Source organism: Argentina silus (assembly GCF_951799395.1).
Source record: "Argentina silus genome assembly, chromosome: 10".
Lineage (NCBI taxonomy): Eukaryota > Metazoa > Chordata > Actinopteri > Argentiniformes > Argentinidae > Argentina > Argentina silus.
In genome coordinates, this window is record NC_139664.1 from 5,707,418 (window position 1) to 5,730,350 (window position 22,933).

General features: G+C 44.5%; 1 protein-coding gene across 2 annotated transcripts; it reads right to left on the reverse strand.

Moving 5' to 3' along the window:
* Positions 1 to 2,585: 2,585 nt before the first annotated feature.
* Positions 2,586 to 17,537, reverse strand: eva1ba (eva-1 homolog Ba (C. elegans)). Of its 2 annotated transcripts, none has more exons than XM_083679580.1 (4): positions 17,437 to 17,537; positions 6,069 to 6,250; positions 4,199 to 4,298; positions 2,586 to 3,962 (listed from the first exon to the last, which is right to left on the reverse strand). In XM_083679580.1, exons 3-4 carry the CDS (start codon positions 4,263 to 4,265, stop codon positions 3,532 to 3,534), a joined length of 498 nt encoding a protein of 165 aa, XP_083535706.1. In that variant the 5' UTR covers positions 4,266 to 4,298; positions 6,069 to 6,250; positions 17,437 to 17,537; the 3' UTR covers positions 2,586 to 3,531. The 2 variants fall into 2 exon arrangements, with proteins under 2 accessions (XP_083535706.1, XP_083535705.1); XM_083679579.1 differs by lacking the exon at positions 17,437 to 17,537 and adding an exon at positions 13,923 to 14,183.
* Between the last annotated feature and the right edge of the window lie 5,396 nt (positions 17,538 to 22,933).

Here is a 22,933-nt window from a genome sequence, read left to right on the forward strand (position 1 = left end):
TTATTGAGTGCATATTTCCTCTGGGGCTGAACCGCTAGAGTAATGTGAAAGAAACGAAAGTAAATAAATAAAACGTGTTGATACAGCAGTATTTTCATCTTTTTCACAAGATATTAAAAAGTGATACTTCATCCTTATGGCCCTGCAAAGACAAACATTTAGCTGATTTTCTTTCATCTAACACCTATGATTGGTCATAAATCATGTTTTCTACAGTAGAGGCCCCACTGTTACTCTACACACACTTACTTTCAGTTTCTTGAGAATTTTTCTCCAGAATAACCCAAATAAGGTAGAATAGAGGCCTTTTCATTAGTCACAGAACAAACATCTTTTTGAGGGGGCAACAGTTGCTGTAACAGAGAGGGGGATTTCAGAGAAATGTTGGGAGGCATGAAGCCAGAACTCAAGAATGGAAGGGGTCAGAGGTCGACTCTCTGTAGGAAACACACAGATCTGCTAAAATTAGAAATTATGAAAAGTAACTGAAACGGTAGTGTTTTTGCCTGTGTCCAGAGGAAATGAGGGATGTGGAGAGGGCGTGAGTGAGATCAGATGGTTGACCTCCAGCAAATGACAACAAAGCCCCGATTTTACCTTGTCATCACAGTGTTAAGGAGGCAACTTTCACTCATGACCATCATATCTTAATGTAAAAAAATATGTAATTTTTGTGTTTCTAAGTAAATAATGTGACCTCAGGGATCTATGGGTTGTGTCTTGATGATTAGAATCCCAAACCAGTTTAATTGTGGATTGGCCCATTGTCGGTCTACTGAATGTCTCGTGGTTCAGTGAACAATATGAAAGGGAAACCAGTACCAGTGAATGAATAGAGTGAGTGTGCTGTAGCGGTGATTAATTATGAAGTGGTGTTTTCCAAAATCAGTCAAAGAACCACAAATTATAGTTTTGCCTCATCTGCGATGTTCAGATCCTCTCGGCGGTGAGTTGGGGCCTTTTCCCACGCGGCATTGTGGTTCCATGTGTGGGGGTTGTTCTCCACCATTTATTTTGGGCCGTCCTAATTGGTATTTCCTCATGTTAATGTTTGGTAAGTCCTCTTGGTCTCATTCATGTATATTTTTTCATAAGTGGATAATTAGTATGAGTACAATATATGCTTTGATTACTGTAAGACATAAAAATGACATTTTACTCTTCAGGAAAGGGAAACCAATACTGAAACTGAAATTTGTATTCTGTATGTCACTGACAAACCCTAACCCTAACCCTAACCCAAACCCAAACCCAAACCCTAACCCTAACCCTAACCCTAACCCTAACCTTAACCCTAACCCAAACCCTAACCCTAACCCAAACCCTAACCCTAACCCTAATCCTAACCCTAACCTTAACCCTAACCCTAACCCTAACCCAAACCCTAACCCAAACCCTAACCCTAACCCTAACCCTAACCCTAACCCAAACCCTAACCCTAACCCTAACCCTAACCCCTATCCAAACCCTAACCCTAACCCTAACCCTAACCCAAACCCTAACCCTAACCCTAACCCTAACCCAAACCCTAACCCAAACACTAACCCTAACCCTAACCCTAACCCAAACCCTAACCCTAACCCTAACCCTAACCCAAACCCTAACCCAAACCCTAACCCTAACCCAAACCCTAACCCTAACCCTTTCTTCAAGATTTAGGGAGTTGGTGCTTGTCAACATCTTAGAACAGAGTAGTAGTCACATGGCAACTTCAACAACACAAATCTGAACAGACGACATTGATCTCTATTGAAGGTCCATCACCACAAGGGTTTAGTCCTGACCTCAACAGACAAAACCTCACCATGGGCCCTGTCTCAAAACAGACTTGGGCCCAAGGCAAACCTGCACCCCGTCTGGTTCTCCAGCACATTGTGTACTTTGAGTATGTTTCAGACATCTTACGGAAGTTCTTGGCGGTTGTCCTCTCCAAGCAATGCCTTCCTCCCCGCAAAGTCAGACAGGGCCTCACTATACATGGGCGTCAGGCAGTCAGATTAAGGCTTCTGGCCGCCAAGTTGGCTGAAACTCCAATGGACATAAGCCATTCACTGATAAGTATATATTCTCTGTTCTTGTATGGCTTTGTTGTGGAGCCAGGTCTTTATTAGGCTTATAACACATACAGTGAAAGCCCAAGAGGCAAACTCATCTGAACTGACCCAAATTGTGCCATTCATTGAAGTTTCAATATTACTTTGTTGGCAGCCAAATATTCTTTTTGATAATCCATTTTTTTTTGTTGTGTTTCTTACAATAATTAATTTATGAATTTAAGTCTATAATTTTAAGTCTAATGTGTAGTTCCAATCTTCATGATATTTACACATTTGCATTGACTCCTCTGTTGTAACAGCCATGACCTAGACAAATGACTCTCTTTGCTTTGAATGAAAACATTTAGCAAAGACCCAGTGCAAATGTTCTAACAGTTTTATTATAAAAAATAATCTCTTTAACATTTCAAGGCGCACACTGTATGGGAGCAATTGTCTGTCAAAAACAATTAACAATGAGTGACCTTTCAATCCATTGTAATTATATTGCTCAACCAAGGTTTTTCAGTTGTGTTATTAAATCCCATAAAAATTGCTCCAGACAATCTTTATATTGTCGTTTCAAAATACATGACCTAAGGACATTTTCAGCTTTGTTTGTTTGTCTTAGCATACTGTTGGTCTGAGAAACCACTATAGAAACAGAAACAACCGCAGTCCATTTAGTGTAATACTTTAATTTCCGTTAGTGTAATTGTTTCTAAAAACAGAATTATTGTATGTTTCTTCTAGACAGTCCAATTCTAAATGACTTGACATCAAGTGAAAAAATAATCCAGTAAATCTTGTTTGCTTAGGCGAGGCTATTTCCTCCTAGAGGATTCCAAGACCACCCCAAGGCATTGGGGATCCTTTCCTTACGAAATGGCATACAGGAGATGTCCTTTTGTAAACTCACTGATGAGGGAAAAATATCTTCTTTGCAAACAAAAGGGAGTGACTTCCCACTGCAAATGAATTGGTCCTATCTCTGATTATTTCTGAATAGCTGTAGTAGCCTTGCTCTAAACAATCTACCAGCTATCTTTGTGCTTCATAGGCAATACTTTCTGTAGACTTCAATCATCGGCCTCATATTGCCTTATACTGTAATCATACTGTATCTTTACACCACGTGACAGCACAACTGGTCCTAAATGTGTGGTCATTCCATTGTGGTAGTGGTAGGCAACAAATGTCCATTGGGAACATAGGGAAGTGTATTCACACAGTACATCCCTGTCACCTAGGATCACCGTCATGCCTTACACATCAAATGTACTGTAGCACGTCACTGTTGACCTATCTAAACGCCACATCATGACACCCCTCTGTCCATGCGGGATAGTAAGGCCTCAGGAGTACTGGACCAAGCCAAAGCTAGCTATGATTGAGTCTGTCTTTGGCAATGGTCCACAGTGTACCAACTGAGACTGAAGCACCATAGTTGTGTACAGTATGTTGATACTGTACAGTGGTCCTGTGGTAGTTGGTGTTAGTAGTAATGCACCCGTCCAATTGTGCCAGTTCCTGAACCCAGGATGTCAGGCTGTCCATTTCTCCAGATTTCACGTATGATTCGCTCCCTCTCCTCCAATCGCTGTGCCCGCTCAAGCTCCTCTGCCGAGGTGAACACGTTCACGCTCAATGTTCCATCTGATTGGCTGTGGTGGTTGCCAATGGGGATCTCCGTGGTAGGCAGGGGAGCAGGGGCCTCTACATCATCTCTGTCATCCTCCTCCTCATCTTCACTCTCTTCTTCGTCCTCGTCCTCACTGAAATCTTTTAATCGTTTCTTCTCGGGCGTGGAGGGGGTGATGTTAGCGCGGGGTTTACAGGAGATTCGAATGACCAGGAGGCAAAGGGTCAGGACCAGGCCGAAACACACCCCAATCACAAAGTATAGGCCAAAGCTCTCTGGGTTCTCTACAAGAGGAATGAAAAGAAATTGTGAGTTCAGGTTGTATAAAAAAAAAACACCCCTCTCACTGTGACTCATGGTTTGTATGTTGAGTTTTTTCATGCTCACTTGTCAGTCATTGCTCGAGTCAATGAAATATAAATAATGTTTAAGCATTGACCAGTTTAATTTGATATACTACAAATGGAAAGCTGCACACACTAAAGATGTGCAGTTACCCAGTTACTATATATTCACTGACCTTTGATGTGCGCATAGGCAGCAATGCTGTTGCTCAACAGGTCCATCTCTTTCCTCTTCACGTCCATGCTGGCAGTGTGATGACTAGCTCTCTCTCACACCTAGAAAAACAACAACAAAATGCCTCAGAGCTAATTTACACATGTACCTCAACTTGAAGTCCCACTGTGAAGATGCATGAATGTCAGTTAGGCTGCGGAGCAGAGAAAACCTCACACTTCGTACGCACCGAGACAAAACAGTTGGCCGAAAGACACATGCTACCCGTGTGCACCCTACAGAAACACTTCTGGTGCCACAAATCCCCTCCCCTTTACAATGCAGTTAAAGTGTTTTACGATTGCCTCCAGTGTCACACTCAATGTTTTCCAGTGAAATGCACTGACCACAGCACTTCTCCATGTGTCTTTGGGTGGGTGGGTTGGACAAGGCCTCCAACTGGCAAACAAAAGCTTTACTGTGTCCTCCTCAAATACCAGCACAAACTGGGATCATGACGCTGGCGCATTTGGCTCATGGCTTTCTCTCTGAGCCTTGACAGGCCTCTTTAAAGAGGTCACGGGTCACCTCTCCCCAGTAGCCAATGAAAAAGTACTCCATGAGGCTCTCAGATCAATGGGTTAAGCCCGGGGGCAAGGCCCTCTGGGTTGTTTACCTGTATGTTTTATTTAGACTTTCAATATCCCCGACACAGAGTCACTCGGGACCCGGTGTTGGCTCATCCCCAGTGACGCTAGTCTGAGTCTCTTCCTAGGCGTTTCCTGTCAGGTCTGTTTGGCTTCCTGGACCTCCTGGTTCGTCTTCCTGGCCCTCCTTGGCCCGGTCATGGCTCCCTCTCCTCAGACTCCTTAGGAAGTCTCACGTTTCCCACAGAAAAACCCGCGGCGCCACACCTCGCATGTGACACAAGCACGGTCGTCTCTTTCCTCTGAGTTCTGTTTGTTATTTTCAGCCGGTCACATGTAGACAACCCCCTATGCTACCCCCATGCTACCTCCTGGTCCTCTGAGAGATACAACCTGTTTCCAATCTGAGTGAGTGGTTGGATTTGCCTGCATGGAACACTCTACCCTCGGGTCATGTGGTCCTGCTGGGCCTTTCCGTATTTCCTGTGCAGCCCCCTCTTCCTCCCCTCAACCCTCGTCACACAGCGCTTCCTGCTGACTGTGCCCTTTCTCGTCCGCTTTGCTATTGTTCTCAGGCCCCCTAACCCCCCCCCCCCCCCCCCACCACCACCTCCCCCCACCCTGATGACATCATCGCATGGCACATGGTTCATGGCACATGAGAGCGTTGATACTGTAGGGACACAGGGGCCAACCCAAAATGTGGAGCCTGCCTTGAACCCTCCAATGTGTTAGCATTAGCATTTGCGCCCATACCTTTCATGCTTCACATGTGCTTTGTGTTACAGTATGGCTCTCTTGGGAACAAAATATTATTCAAATATGAAAAGATTGGCTTGCTTCAGCACAGTCACATTTTAACCTGTGAATTGCTCACACACTAAGTTATGCCACATGGCTTGATAGCCTCCATAGATTTCAAGGACCTTTAACAAATGTACCAAACCACATGTTTATGTTTCAAGCCGCCTAAAAATTGGGCCTTCTGATAACGAGGGCCTTCTGAGAAAGTGATTTATATGTTATGTGAATATCCTAATGATATATGCTGCCTTTATGATACTAATCTGTTGATGCAGCAATTTAAAAGGGTTGAACATGCAAGGAAAATAAACACACATGTAAACCATATGTTGCAATTCCATTTCAAGAGTCTTAAAAGCAAAACAATCTGTCTCTGACTCTAGAGAAGAAGTAGTAGGCCTAGAGAAGAAACACAGATAGTTTAGGTATTGTAAATCTTACCATAAAATGAAGCTCTGGAGGTTACCCTTCAGTCCCAGCTCATGGTGCAATGGGGAAGTGGAGATGGGTGCTGAATGATTGAGCCTCTCTCTCTCTCTCTCTCTCTCTCTATCTCTTTTTCTCTCTCTTTGGATCTATGCCGGTGCCCTTCGCTCCTCAGGCAAAACAGTTCATTGGCCGCCCTGAGACAAGAGCAAACATACACAGACACACACACGCATACAGACGTCAGACCACATTAGATCCGAACTCACCGAAGCGTTTGCAATGCAAACAATGATGGGCCTTTTGCTGTTGCCGTTGGGCTACACAGTACAGCAGGAGACAAGACGCAGGCTTTTAGCTTTCAGCAGTTGAAAAAAAAAAGGATTTGGCTATGCTGTCTTGGAATCATAAAAGTTTGAATATGTAGCATATAAAGTATTAATACAGTTTATATCTAAATATATCCAAACAATGCATACATACAACCATGGGTAATTAAAAAGCAAGAGGAGAATAATGGGTATTCTTTTAAACACAGTATATCTTCATACTTATTTGTAAGTGCTCTACAAAACCATGGAGAATGAGGGAGAAGACATAAAACACTTCAACATTTGCCATCAAACATGACAGCAGATACCTTCTCTCCTAGATACTGGGTAATACAGTATCCAATTGATTCTTTAGAAGTTAAGTAACACACTGATGTTGCACTGGAACAGCTGAATGTACAGTAGACACCGTCCGATCTCTGACACAACAAACCACCAAGATCTCTTCAAAGCAGTTTATCCTCCAGGAGGAGAGCCCCAAAGGCTTCCAGTCAATAAAACCAACAGACACGGTATATCTTACAGAATATTAGCTCCTAGTTGAGCAGAGAGGGCCCTGAAAAATGCTGTGCTGTGAATTTTGCTAACTCTCTCTGTTGAGGAAAAAGCCCATCTGCCAGCTCGAGTTGGTATAGCAGAGCCTCTATGCTTTCCAGTGTAGATTTTGATCTTGCTGACTCTTGGCAGACCCTATGTACACTAGCGCTGAGCGCTCGGGGCTAGAGACCCAACGGTCACCATGGCAGCGCCTCCCCAGGCCACCCCGTCAGTACCCACGGGAGTGAGACGATGAGTCTTTTGTTTTGTGTCGCACAGCGCAATCCACACAGTGTCTTCCTGTTGTACTTCCTTCCTTTTCAATTACAGCGGCTTGTGTTTGAACAGACAAGGTCATCTCTGCCCCTCCAGCACTAATCCCTGCTCTGCTACTGGAAACTATTCATCATCCAGTGCAGAGCTGTATCCGCATGGCTGGGGAGCACAGATTTCCAATGTAATATTTTGTTTTATCTCAAGGGTATTTAAAGTGTGAGGCTTGAACAGCTACACTGGTTCTTAAAGGTCAAAGCCAATGATTGGACACCTACTGCTGTTTTCTCACAGTGGAATGCACCGAAATTGAGCTCATCAGGATCCAGGCATTTGTGAGTGGTGGTTAATGACAACCGGAGACTTGTTTAAAGCTAACCTAAACACTAATTAACCTGCCCTGTTGTTTTGTTGTGTTTTTGTTTTACTTTGAGGAGGAAATTATTAACAGACCCTCTCCTTCCAACGTACAATCCCATGACTCAACTTTCAGTCATTTTCTCCAAGTGACTTAATTTGCTTTTCCATAGCAGAACTTGCCATTCCCCTCGACTGATGAAAACAAGCCTCTTCACCTTTCAGCATTTCTGCAGTTCTAGCAACCTTGAGTGTTGAAAACATTCTGCCATGTTGTTCATCTAAAGAAGAAAAAAAAAAGGGAAAAAGCTTGCCCCAAAGGCACTGAAAGCAACCTGGATCATGATACCACTTTGAGGGAGGTTTAAATAAATACATTAGGCTGGTTTCCTAGACCTTGACTAATCCTAGTCCTAGACTAAAAATAACTTTGAATGGAGAATCCCCATTGAAAGTGTGATTTAATCTAGGATTAGGCTTAATCTGTGTCTGGGAAACCGCGCCTATATGTTTAAAAAAGCATTACTGTAGCATTACGGTGCTGTAAAGACCTGGTGTGGTAGAGGCAAGGATAGTAATGCTCCACGACATATGGTAGCAGCAACCGAGCTTCATCACACGGAGGCATGGTACAATCTAATGTTTCGTGAGGGGGCTTCAGCTTTGATGGCCTCATACACAGAACACATCCTGGGGCATGTAACCAGATAATGTCTGTCATTCACTCCTCACTGACCTCATATACTCAGGTCAAACAATTTGTACACAATTCCTTCCTGTGTCCTCACATGGTCGAGACCACTGAAAAACCAATTGCCCTATGTTGACTTCAATCAGTTTGCCTGAAGCCTGAGAAAAAGTCACTTGACATCAACTCTGCTCTCAAAGCAAAGAAGCAAATGTTTACAGATGATATCCTTGACAGAATAGTAAAAAGTAATAATATTGAAAAGTTCATCCAAAGCTCAAAATGTCAGTCAAACGATGAGTTATTTGTGTAAGGCTAGAGTACAAATTGTGTTCAGATTGACGCCAACATAAGCAATAAGTAGTGTCATCTAGCCTGGGAAGAGGTCAGCTTCTATTTCTGTGTTGTTTGCTTTGGTTGGGACAGAGGAGCCAAACGATGGAAAACCTTAGAATGTCATGTTATATTTCTGTTATTATCCACTTGAAGAAGACCACAATAGCCCTTCCTTCCTCCAAAGGTTTGTTCCCATCCGCCTCGACTGTCTTCGACCCAGTCCAGACCAACACCCTTCTTACAGTAAACAACAATATAGTCTACATTGTCCAAGGCAGTCATGTTGTTATCTGAGTTGCGAGAGAGGCTGATTAAGCTGTCTTTCTGAATAAGGATACTTACTGGGTGATTTATCAACCACATACTGACAGGGACCAACCTCTGAGGCTTAGAGTTCCCTCTGTTAGTCACAAAACAGAAGCTCTTTTCCCCAGATACTTGTAATAAACCATTCATTAAACATTTTATTGCATGGGTCCTCTGCCACGTTGAATAAATCACAATCACAGCCCATGAGTGGAATTTATTCAGGGAGTTTAGGCCATAATTGAGTTTCAGAATAAGGTTGAAAATATATATAGATCACATAAGGGAGTGGGTAAGGCTTGTTTCCTCGTCGTAATAACACACTTTGAACCACAGAGGGAATGGGATATTTTCAATACCTAGAATCTCTGTGCAGCCACAAGAATGCCTGGCACAATAGAAGGGCTCTTTGTGGTTTGCCTGGCATAGGGCTTCGGTGTTTTAAAAAACACAGATTTGAATGTAATCACGTTTCATTGGTTTTTATACAAAACTCTGACATGTAAGATCAGGCACTGTCTATTTGAGTGCAAAATTAGGGGAATTTATATCATTCATCAATGCCAGTGACAATGCTCATTTAAAGGCTTCTCTGTTTCCATCTTTGATTTTGTTTCTGCTACTGAGAGAGTCTGTCTGGACAATGATCCATGAGATCAAATGAACCATTCAGGAGTAATTCATTCACTGTGTTCAGCCTGTGGACTCAATTCTAAGCTCAATATGTTCCTCCCTTGTCTTTTGCAACTTGAGTAAATACGCTGACTTTGTCTCCATTTTCTTCAGAAAGCCGTGATATGTTTCAGTTTCGTAAGTAGCAGAAAAGGAGGTTAACTCCCTTAATGCTCATAACATCAAAGAACCTGCATTTGTACCACAGAAGGATCTCCTGGACGCTGTTTCCATACTTTTTGGATTTAACAGCTTTCTGTAAGGAGTTTACCAGACTGCCTCAATCAGGCCAGTGTATGGTCTCAAAGCCTTTCCTCCAAACCCAGCCAATAAGATCACCTGACCACCAACCTAGCCAGGACAGCATCCAAGACAAAAAAAAAAGAAGCTTGATGGAACTTCAGGCCCCTCTTCAAGAGACTGTAGAGGTGCAAACGGTAACTTTCCACCCGATAAACACGGACACATTTCCTAAGCGAAGGTTGTGTTTGCGGTGCCTGTGAAAGCATTCAGGGGGGGGCGAATTGCATTTACAGATGCATATTGCATTTTTCTCCTGTATAGCACGGCTGTCTTTCTCAACTGCCATGAAAGTTGTGAGGGGCTTTTTCTGAGAAAAGAGAGCGTCTTTCTCCTTTGTTTCTCTTGACATGGGATCTCGGGGATCAAGCTGTGCTAAGTGTTAGCGTTGTTTTCCCTCCGTCGTGCCCTGCCAGGGTCTCTTACTGTGGGGGGAGTTATTTCAGTTGGAAGCGAGTCAGACATGTGGTTGCCATCAGCTCAGTGGCCCGGTGCACCAGGTAGAGCTGACCCCGGTGAAGGCTGCCAGCTGAGAGTATGGACAGTTCCAATTCTAAAAATCAACAGTTTTTTTGGGGGGTTTTCTCTTAACAGCAGGGTAGTCACCCAGTGAAGGTCATTTTCTACACATTAGCTTTTTTAGTTTTAGTGTTCTGATTATTTACGTCTTCATTTCCATGTTCACATACACATTGCCAACATTTTATGCCCAGCTTACAACCAGCTAGTTATCTTCAGTTGATGGATTTGACTTAGGGCATTCATTTGAAGGAGACTCAATGAACAGGTTAATGCAGCCAACAAAGACCATGACTATGCCCAGTTTATGCATTATACACTCTAATCTAATTGTTAGGCCAGGTATTCACTATAGGTCGTTGTTTTGCTCTTGATGTCATGCTTGGTTCAACAGAGCCTCTGTGCTTCTTAGTGGGTATGTGGCTGCAACCCATGACAAACTGATGCAGGTATTTTGGTGACATAAGAAATGAACCAGAGAGTAATCTCTTCCCTCTGAGGATTGTGTTGGTGGGGGCATGGGGGGTAACGGAGATATGGGCCTGGGCCTAGGCTGGGGGGTAGGGGGGTTAATAGTGGCCAGATGTGTTTTTGATGCTTGTCTATGTAAATCCAGAAATAAAAAGCACATGCTCATATCTTTAAATTGACTCTATCCTACATACATCATCTCATCTCCCTCTCCATTGAGATAATCCCCAGGGGCACTGATGCTCAGAATAGTTATCAAAACTTAAAACATTTGAGGTAGTATGTGCTGTGTGTGTGTGTGTGTGTGTGTGTGTGTGTGTGTGTGTGTGTGTGTGTGTGTGTGTGTGTGTGTGTGTGTGTGTGTGTGTGTGTGTGTGCGTGTGTATGTGTGTGTGTGTGTGTGTGTCAGGTTTCCCCCCTCCTATGCACCCCTGTGCGATTTCTTAAAGCACAGTAACCCCTAGGTGATCCCAAATCTCAAGCTCCAAAAATAGAGCTGTGATCTCACCCTCTGATCGATATGGGCTCGCATGCACCAGCCGACCAGCGCAACACACTGGACTCATTACACAAGACGTGTGATTACTCTATGACACAAAACATGTGTTGGCCCTCTCCAGGGGTGGGTGGGCAGTGTTAACCCTGTACTGTCCCCAAACATGTGTTGGCCCTCTCCAGGGGTGGGTGGGCAGTGTTAACCCTGTACTGTCCCCAAACATGCTGGGCCTTCTTTAGATGGAGGACGCACATAAACAGTGTCAGGGTTTTGATTGCTCGCACAGCTTGAACACATTACGCCTACAAATCAGAGTTTGAGAAACATCGTGTCAGTTTTACGTCATAAAGATTTGATAAACAGTGATTTGATCAGAAGTTGTGAAGCTGTGTCAGTTCAGTGAGTTTGCTGTGCCCCTCGGTCGATGTGTTATCAGTGAGGACTAGAGATGCTGTTACCAGCCTCTGTGTGCTTAACCCTGTAGTCTTGTTTATGATTCCATCTCCATATGGTTCCTCCCATGCCCAAATGCCCACATAGTGTTTAAACAAATTCAACCTCAAATCCAAGGCTTATTTAATGTTCTTGGAGGTTCACATGTGTGGTTTAGGCAAACTGTACTGGATTTAGTATGTCAAACATCCCCCCCAAGCTTAAGTGGAGGATTGTCTGGACCGGTGAGACGCCTTGAGCCTTATAAGACAGTAGTGGTTAGTGGGAGTATTGCTAAACACAGTTTTAGAGACAAATCACTAATTAACCTCCTCTTGGTCAATGTAATCTCATGCCATCATATTGGCTTTGCAGTTTAAAAGATTAGGTATAGGCGGTTCATAACTTCTTTTCTGTTTCTAAATATTTCTACAAAATGTGATGGATGTATTGGGCAGGGATATCTCAATTGCTCTCAATGAGCCCACCATGTAATTTGCTTATGCACATGTCAAAGCCTTATGTTTTACTCTCCCTAATGCTGTCAGATGTCAGTCACTCTTTTTCTGTCTCATTGTGTCCACCAGTGATTGTGTGGCAGGGGCCTATACTGTCTGACCATTCCTCGCTCTGTGTGTCTGTTTTGCACTCAGTGTATCGGCCTTGGAGATACACAGGCAACAGGGGAGTTAAGACAAGTATTTTATGTCAGGGATTGACCTCTGACCTCCAGGACCACAGAGTACGTTAGCAACCATCCTCAGCACAGATAAGGCAGACAGTGATCTACATGGTGGATTTGGGAGAACAAGAGGATGCTGGAATAAATAGCTGGGAGAGGTCAGATGCAAGTCAACTGTCACAAAACATACTGCAGGGATAAACATTCACACTTATCCTGTTATCTGTCAGTTTATCTGATTGAGAGAGCAAGGCACGGCAAACAGCCCCCCGCTGAGATGTGTTAATTAGAGTGGACCCCTGAGAGCTGATAAGAGGAACTGACCACAACATTCCATTTGAGAAAGAAGTTACGGGGATGGGATTGATTACTGGATGTGTGTGTGTGTGTGTGTGTGTGTGTGTGTGTGTGTGTGTGTGTGTGTGTGTGTGTGTGTGTGTGTGTGTGTGTGTGTGTGTGTGCGTGTGTGTGCGTGTGTGTGCATGTGTGTGTGTTCTGGTTGGGGATAATGGTTTCAGCTCTACATAGACACACTTACAATTTACAGAAGCGTGACACCCTCACCTCGGCTCGCCCTGATCATGTTACAACTGTTGACTCTGCCCTCATAGAAATACAGAGAGAGGCAGGATGTTTGCTTTTATTGCGGGAAAGTGCAGACCAATTAATCACCGCAAGGTTAGCCACCATGCAGCTGCACAGGAAAACTGGACCAGGACTGCTCTTATCAGACTTCTGCTGCATCAAGTGCTCTCTGGCACTTATTCATCATCAGTAACATGTTGCAACCAAACATTCACTTATTAGATCTATTGGGTGCATAGTGGGCTGGGATGGCCATGATTGAACATGCCCTCTTGTCTTTGGGAATGATGCCAAAATTACAGTGAAACTCCTTTAAATGGGCTTGCATAAACTGTCCTCAGAAGTTTGATGAGTCTACCTTATCCAATAGTGTGGACTCACGCCCCTGTCCTCCCAAACCCCCACTACCATCTCATAAAAGACTTAACACCCTCTACAGTGATCTGCCAATACTATTCAACATCTAGTCAGAGACCACTCAGCAGGGTACAAGCATGAAGTCAGGGTTTCTTTTGAAAACGAACACACAAGTACCGCCTCATATTTCATGTCAATGGAAACTGCACGCGGCAAGATAAAATCTAGCACTGCAATGATGTTAGCGGCACGCCAAACTTCAGAATTTATAGCACTCTGTGGCTAACTTGTAGGAAATGGCAAGCCACCCTAAACGCGTGCAACCGTAAGAATGGTGCTTTGCTGAAGTTTGCTGAAGAACATTAGTTGCAGAACATGACACATCAGGCATCTGTTGAAACCCTGTAACTAGACACAAACCACAGGCAGTACAGAATGCCAATGGTCATACTGTAGCTTCTCCATAGTGGAATATAGTGATAACAATACCTACTCTGCCTTCACAGGTAAAGGTCGTCACACTCACCAGACTGTGATGTCAAGGTGTCCTGTTCATTCCTGTGAGAAGAGAAGGCTAGAGTCTGCACCAGTCTCAAAACATGTCCACTTCTTGACTCCAGGTTTGTAAAGTAACACTATGCACAATCCTGTCTGGCTATTCCCTGTCTGGGACTGCTGCTGTGGTCAAATCCTGGAGAGAATCAGTGTGTTACTGAAGCCTCCCTGAATAGGAACTGAGTGAGCGGCAGAGTTCTCTCCCTCCCGGCTCCACTCAGCAAGCAGCAGGAAAAAGCTGTCATACTATCCCCTCTCAGAGAGAGAAGAAAAGAGGAACAGCCAAAAAAGGGCAGGATTTGGGAAGAGGGGAGGGAGGAAGGGAGTGGTGGAAGGGGGGTTCTTCCCCTCCGTTGTTAAGGAAACAGCCAGGAAAAGCCAAGTCCAGACAAACTAACAGAGATTTTCCACACTGGATACAGTGTGACAGCAAACAAGAACATAAACAAGGCACGACGTTGCCTTGCAACCTGCAGATCGCTGGCTCCAATAGTGGTAATGGACGACAATATTTGCCCACTATTGTTGGCAATGCTAATGTTTGCTAATGTCGTACTCTGACAACTTACCCAACCTTAACCACTTGAGGTAAATGCGTAATACTGCTTAACCGCCATGCAATTCATAATAATAAAGACTAACTTTATAATAAGAGTTCTTCTCTTTATAAACTCTAATAAAACTGTTATAAACACTGATATAATAGCCTGCTTTTCAAAAATTAAAATACTTAGCCATGAAAAGCATGGATACAGGTCTTGAACTGGAGTCTCTCAGCATAAGATCTGTGTTTTCTAATCCAGTGTTTTACTGGCAGGGATCCCTTCTCTCTGGGAGAAACCCCGATCAACTGTCAGAGAGAGAGAGAGTCAGCTGTAAATCTAATGGGCCACCAAGTTAAGCCTTGACCACATTTGATTAACTCCATATGGAGGAGTGGGCACAGAAACATTTCCCATCAACATGGCCCCTGTCTGCATGAGAATCATGAAATCTTACAAGGCAAAGTGGTATGAAATCATTATCGAAAAGCACCATTAGAAGTGCGTCATCGAGTTCATTTTATTTCTCAAAGGGTCAGCCTCGGAGCAAAGCTGTTGTTGTGATCCACCCTGCTGTGACTAAAAGAACTTCTTGGTTACCAGCCACATATTTCACTCATTAACCAGCTCAGTGGAGGCACAACTTAAGTACCCACGAAGGGCCCGCAAACCCTTTGGAGATGGACTCAGTTCAATTGGATTTCACATAGCGAATCCCATCCATTCAAACATCCTCTCCCTAACTCTCCCCTAATCAAAAAATTTGGACAAGAATGAAAAGAGAGACAGCAGAAGGCATCCCTCCAGCCTCTCTCTCTCCCCCCAGTGTCAGCTCAGGGGATGGGGCTGGAGGAGTGTGGGCTGGAGCTGGGGGTCCTGAGAGTGCAGAATCCCCTCACTCAGCTCCAGGATCTCAATGTTTTTACATGGGTCGTCTGGGAGCTCCAGCCCCTGATCACATTCCTGCCTTGGATGATCTCCCCATGGCTGGCAGATATCCACTGTCCCTGGGGATGATTTATACTCCAACACTGGGGCTGCTGGAAGGGAGAGGAGGGGGGAGCTCACTGCGGAGAGGTAGAGAGAGAGAGAGAGAGAGAGAGAGAGAGAGAGGTTGTGGTGTGTGTGTGTGTGTGTGTGTGTGTGTGTGTGTGTGTGTGTGTGTGTGTGTGTGTGTGTGTGTGTGTGTGTGTGCGGAAAGAGAGAGAGAGAGAGAGAGGGGGGAGGAGGGAGGGGCTGTTGAAGGCTCCAGGCTGTCAAAACTGACTTATCTTTCGCCTGTTTTGGACAAACCCAATGCACCTCTTTAGCACAGCCAAGGCAATTACTTAAGCATGCCGTACAGTGGGGCACTACGAGCCAAGGTAATGTAAAGTAGATCATGAGGGGCTTTTTCAAGGGAAGAGGGGGTGGAAGTCATTTTGTTCACGGCTGCAGTGATTCTGTTTCTAGGGGGTACCGGTGGGAGAGCGAGAGAGGATGAACTGAGCAGTGAAGATTGGGGGGAGGAGATCCCCTGACAGGATAGCACTCGTTCACTGAGCGTGTTGCTGTGGTGGAGCCAGGTGATAAAAGCTATGCAGGTTTTAGGAGAACAAAGAGCTTGAAAGTATAGCCCTGGATTAATGATCACAGGACATAGTGTGTGAGAGCAAGGAGTCGCCCACTCAATTCAAAACATTACCAAAGAACTCCTTTGTGGATGTGATGTATTGAGTGGGTAGATGTGTGAATGGTGCTGGGAAACACTTGTGATGGAAAGCCGCCCAGGGTTGACTTGTACACATACAGACAAAGGAAGCAAACACAGCTGTGTACAGTACGCTGGTTGTGCCAACCCCATACATACACAAATGCACACAAATACAGTACTCATAGAGCAAAATCATCTACTATATCTCACAAGTAGGCACAAATGTCCTTGCTAAGTACTTTAATTGAGAATAATTTCCGCAAAGAGAAACTAGGATTTTTTCAAGAGAGCCACTAATCTGATAATTGACTTGGATCATTTCATCAGTCAAGCTTTGATTGTAATTTGAAAACCAGAGAAAAAAAAAGTCTGAAATCCTTGTGAGAATAACACCCCACACCACTGAGTTAGTCATCTGTTCACAATGCAGTATGAAATGAATACCATGGGAGAGCTGCTAAAGTGAATTAGCATAGTTCTTCTAAATCAGAAACGTATGAAAAATGTCAAACTCCAAACACATGTTGCGCAGTCCTGATTACTGTGATTCCTGATTACTGTGCTATCCTCCACAGACACCGACATTTCAGAAATCTAAAAGTGAGCAAGATGGAAAGAATGGAGAGAGAGAGGGAGGAGAGAGGAAAAAATCATGTTCCCTTCACATTTGCAAGGACTGCTATGAAAATCTGCCAAGATACAAATGCCTTGGCATCTCTCAACCATTCATTAAGTCAAGTCTCTCCCCCGATGAACCTGAGGATGGGTCCAGGTCTCCCTGTAGGTAGGGCCCACACCCTTATCTAGTACATGAAAACACATGTCTCTGTCTCCTGGCCCCAACAACCCTAGTAAACTCCACCAGAGGCATCTACCAGCCGCCTCTTGTCTTTACGACACCCATAAGATTCCATGGCAGTGCTCCTCAACATGGAGCTTGTTTTGTGATCAGGGGGCTTCTCCACCCTGTTCCATGTCCCTGCAAACACACAACCACCCACCTACCTACCCACACATGTGTGCGCACCGCACACACACACACACACACACACACACACACACACACACACACACACACACACACACACACACACACGCACGCACACACACACACACACACACACACACACACACACACACACACACACACTGAATGTCTGCTCCTTCACCAGCCGTTATTTACTTTGTGATTATAGAGAAAGTTGTGATGACAACCAGCTCCATGACAAAGCACACTCCCTTTTCCTTACCTCTACTCCTCAGTGAAGATCCAGCGGGAGCCTGAATTCCACTTGCCTGTGATTTGACAGCCAATTGAAACCCTTCTCTGCCTGACTATTACAGAGGTACAGCAATCAGATACAGAGTGGAGGTTCTAGTATGTTCCTGTGTTCATGGTGAGGTATGGAGAAATGGGCGGTGAAGGTTCCGGCACACCCATGCAGTGCGGAGCATGTAGTGAGCGAGGGGAAGCGGCAGAAGGAGAGGTCTGTTTGGTATTAGGCGGGAAGGCTGCGACAGGAAGCGGCTGGAGGGAGACGGAGGCGGACCCACCCTGCGTGGCGGTGGGCAGTGGTCCCACAGCCCCAGGGCGCTGGCCGTCTCGTAAAAAGGCCCCAGTGTTCCCCTCTCTCCTCAGGAGGGGGTGACAGAGTTTAAACTGGCGCGGGCCAGGCACAGGTCTAGGAGAAAGGGGGAGAAGGGGGAGAAGGGAGGACGGGGGAGGGGGGAAAGGAGGTGGGGTGGAATTACATAAACAGTTCAACACCCTGGCAGCCAGGCATCTTCTCCTCCCTCCTCCCTCCTCCCTCCTCCCTCCTCCCTCCTCCCTCCTCCCGCCTCCCTCCCCCCACATGCCTCCCTTCACTCTCCTTGACAGCCCATGCCAAAGCCTCCAGGCTCCTGCAAGGTTACATGCACTTTATAGCAGCACGCCTTGAATTCCTGGTGTTCAGCTTGTTGTGGTGATGCTAACGGAAGATGAGGGTTGGTGTAAGCTGTTGGAGGAAGAATGCTGGCTTTTTAATTAATTCAATGCTGAGGAGCATTGCTGGCAGAACATAATGCAGCTATCAATGTCAATAATTAGTAGTTCTAGTTTAGGGAAAGGTTTTTCTATGTAAAGTGAGACGTTCTCTGAAATAGCATGAATGGATGCATGAATTTTAGATTTTTGTTGATATGAAACCTAGATAGGAGAGAACAAACAATGAGTCTTTTTTTTTTTTTTGCCAAGAAAAAAAAAGTGCCACATCTGTAAAATATTACTTTCAATACCCAAACCAAGTCTCAAAACATGACCAGAAATTGAACTCAATTTGGATACAAAAATAGTTCCTTGTAATTGTGCGACTGGACCATTTCTCCCTTGAGGGGGTGGCTGTGGACCGGCCCCTATGGACCCCACTGTATGCACCGTTATCAGCCTTTTAATGGGCCCTGGCGTCAACCACTTACAAGGCTAACACAGTTATTGGCCCTGGAGGACGGAGGGAGCAGGATCCTGGTGAGTGATATTGGTCAACCACAGTCTAGGAGAGGGAGTCATTCATTTCCACTATTGTCCAGCAGCAGCACCACTCCTCGTACAACCAACACAAACCTCCAGGCCTGTTTATTCACACATGGGGTTTAATGATTGGCCTTTTTTTTTTTTTAAAGCGATAGTAAAATATTAATAAAAATATCACCACGAAAACGTATGTGTACTGTAAACAGCTTCCTACATTGGCGACATACCAATACAAGATGTAATTGCAAAACGTCATTGTACTATGTATAGGTAATGACCTATTATGTAAAAATAGAGGGCATCTAAGGAATCTCCTTTGTCGTCAAATTCAAAGACACAATTCAGATTGCATTCTTTCTTTTGTATCGATAACTATGAAAATTACGCCATAATATGATGAATAGGAAAAGTGCTTGTACATCAATATTTGCACATGCAGGTTATGATAAAGGAGTGACACACAAACCGGTTGATTGCCATCTCTTGATAAACATAAGAGGATCGTTGTGATATGCAAGCATACAAAAGATCCACTGAGACCATCAGACATTAATATAATGGACACTCATAGATGAAAGTCTAATAAGTTTGTGTCCCTTGGGTGTGTGTTACATGTGGTTATTCAGTCTGACGTACATCCTCCTTGTTAAGCCATGTGAGACGCCGTTGGGTGATAATATCGCAGTCTTAACACGGCCCTTTAAAAGGCCGTTTTATACTCCACTTCATAATCTTAAGATTTTTAACAGCAAATGTCTCATTTTTGTCATTTTGTTTCCCACAAAAGAATGGAATTTTCAAGTGGCCACCTTGTAACTGACCAACATGAAAGGTTTGTGTCCCAGGAAGGCAAACTTTGAGAAAAAACAGTCACATGAGATTATAGTCCATCTTTGACAGGGCATAAAATATTCTAGTGCATAACCGTAGCCGCTAACACTTGCAAAATATGCATTTTGAGCTTGAGGTTAACAGTAAAAACTATAAAAGAGTGGTGGTTTTGGTTTGATAATGCGACAGTGCAAGTTGGCGACTGGCCTGTCACAATGACAAAGTCCGTCTGCAGTCACGACATCTAGAACATTCTGCTCCTTTGGCCCCTGCCTGACCTCCTCCTCCTCCTCCTCCTCCTCCTCCTCACACCACCCCCCTGAACCCGTCTCATCTTTAACCTTGTTGCTCCTAGCTGCAGCTGAAAAACAGACATGTGTTCCTTCCACTTTAGGAAAAACAGTGATGCCAACGTGGATCTCTCTGAGGAACACTTTGTTCGAATGGCCAGTGGAAACAGAGAGTAATGGCCTATGTCTCACATGCCTATGTTGACCTCTAAACTGTGGCACCTTGATCATTTAACTTAGTTAACTTCACATGGCACGGATATAACACACAAATGGCTGTAGACTATTAGCTCGGCATACAGATGCCCCCTATTTCCTTGACCACTTCTCGTCTCACTTCTTGTCTCCCCCGCCAGCGAACTGCTACTTCAAATTTGCAAGGTGCGAAATTAGCTGAATATCAACAACCTAATTTCCAGATTATTTGGGGAGACACAATATGAGACCACTTCCAGTGTGCATCCCGATGTAGAATATGTGTGAAAGGTTAACTGAAACAGAGGAGGCCAAAAGGGGAGAGAGATAAGATTCCCGTGTCTGGCTCAACTGTAGTACCTTGGGATGGGAGAGGCGGACATTTTACTATTATAATTGTTTATTTTATTTTTTTATTTTTTTACTTATTAATCAAAGATAATGCACAATACAATAACATCACAATACAGGACAGAAGCTGACAGTGGTGCTCAGGAATTACAATATGTATAAATTAGGAAAAAAGGTTGTACAAATATTACAAATTTTAATTGCTTTGGGAGAGGCGGGCATACTTCAGCTTGTGTGAGATGGATGAGGTCACACTCTCTCCAGGAGAGAGCCAACAGAGCAATTACCAGGCAATATGTGTCAGCATGTTTACTTTATTTTAATGATTTTAATATTCACGCATACAGCTTTTGTCCATTGCATCAGAACTACTGTAATAAATCATATGTCTGACAGGCATATAGGCCTTGTCTGACTACATGTCATGTCATATTAATGACATGCAGGTTTTATAGAAAAATACTAAATGTATACTACTGTATACTACTGTCTAATACTAAGTGTAATAAAGTCTACAGTCTATTTCTATGACAATAAGAGCCCACCCAAGGCCCCAGACTATGAACAGTGGGTAGAGCATACAGCTCTAGGCAGTAGTGATCAACCTCCCATTAGCCAATCCCCACCCCACGCCGATGCCCTGTAGCTCTGGATCACCAAGACGATGGAGGCCCTCCATCCAGATGGAAACCCGAGGAGCGGTGCGGCGGGTGCCTTCTGGCGCTCCGAGCTGTAATTCGGTTTACACGTAAACAAGCAGGGTCTGCCAACAGGAAACCAGTCAAAGCCTGTTTTGAATTCCCAGTTATTCCCGATTCACAGCAAAGAAAAGAGAGGAATAAAAGACAACAAATGTATCAGCCTTACGATAAAATCGATATATATATATATATATATATATATATATATATATATATATATATATATATAGTGTTTTCAGACTATCTTCTCGTAGCACATTAAGCACCAACAGCCTATTTGTTTCACCCTGGGGACGAACGTCCTTGTTTATCCTCACTGATAGTCCTCATTGGCAACATGGTGCCTCTCAGTAAAGGAGTCCTCCATCAGATTAATGGCTTGTTTATGAGGATAAAACGTAAAGGCCTTAGGAGGAGAAAATCCTCATGTGGCATGGCCAATTAAAGACTGTATTGTTTAACCGTGGTAATAGCCCCCCCCATCCCCTCCCTATCCCTTCCCTTGGCCGACAAGAGAGCGTGGCATTGATTCACTGTGAAAAAAGCCTGAAGCCTCAGAAAGGCCTTGTGAGGAAACTGATGGTACAAAGAGACTTGTCTTGACTTGGGATACATCTGAGTTGCAGAGAGAATCGAGAGAGCTTGATGTGTTGCTGAGCATGAAGGAGGTCAATCAGTTTGTTAAGAAGCAGTCTACCATAACAGGAGAAAAGAAAGGCAGTCAGGTTTACGTAGGTCTGGCCATGGAGAAGTCAGCCATCATTTCTACCCGTCATTTTGTCCCCCCCCCCCCCCCCCTCCTCTTTGTCATTTTGTCGTCCCCCCTCCTCTTTTACCCCACCAATCTCCACCCCTGACCAATGACCACCCCCCTGGGACTGAACCTGCCAATCAGGTGCAAAGTAAATCCACAGGGCTGAAGTATCCTACGTCCTGGAGCCGCTGGTTTCCCTGAGGATGCTGGGGCCTAACAACCACCGTCTCTGTAATAACACACAACCGCCTCCCTGGGTCCTGTATACACTGTATATACACACACACACAGATAGACTTACAGACTGACTTGGGAACCTCGGTGAACTATCTCACAGATGTGAGCTGTAATTATAAGCCCTCTCTGTTTTCTGTTGTGGTCGTCTCTTGCCAGTCATAATACTGCAGATGACTAAATAGATGAAGAGGTGAAAGGTCATTATGAGGCATCAAGTGAGAGTAAACCGCCTCGCCACAGCCATGAAGACAAACAGTCACTTCAGAGGAGCGTAGCGCTCTCACAAACCTCTCTCGGCCCTCAGCATAATGCCATGGAAACGGGCTTCACAATATGACTCTGACAACAAACAATATGTTTCCATTCACCCTTTTCCCACAGTTTAACATCCAAAAATCTAAAAATGCCTGGACTAACGCATAGGGTATTGTATGAATATCAAAATACCGCACATGTCCATGTCCATGTATTCTGTGCAGCCTATACAGTACATGCAGGATGCATTTGCTGTGTGTGTGTGTGTGTGTGTGTGTGTGTGTGTGTGTGTGTGTGTGTTTGTGTGTGTGCAGTAGATCCATTAGCACCAGTTGACTCCCTCTCATCAAGGTGGAGCTACATACTCTGTGCCAGAGGATTATAATCAGGATAATAACAGGGTCACACACGCAACTGCTGATAGGGAACGAAGAATTGAGCCACGTTCACAGGCCCACAGCACATTTTGGCAGGTTTGTTAGCACCAGGTGCCTACAGGACCCAACAAGCCCTGGCAAGGACAGAAAAAAGACCTGATGTTCCTCCACATTCTCTCTCCTTCTCTCTCTCCCCCCCCCCTCTCTCTCTCCCTCTCTCTCTCTCTCTCTCTCAAACACACAC

Coding starts and splice junctions, on each gene's coding strand:
- eva1ba (XM_083679580.1), bottom strand. CDS start 4,265: ATGGACGTGAAGAGGAAAGAGATGGACCTGTTGAGCAACAGCATTGCT. Junction 3,963..4,198: donor TGCCTATGCGCACATCAAAG/GTCAGTGAATAT, acceptor TTCCTCTTGTAG/AGAACCCAGAGAGCTTTGGC.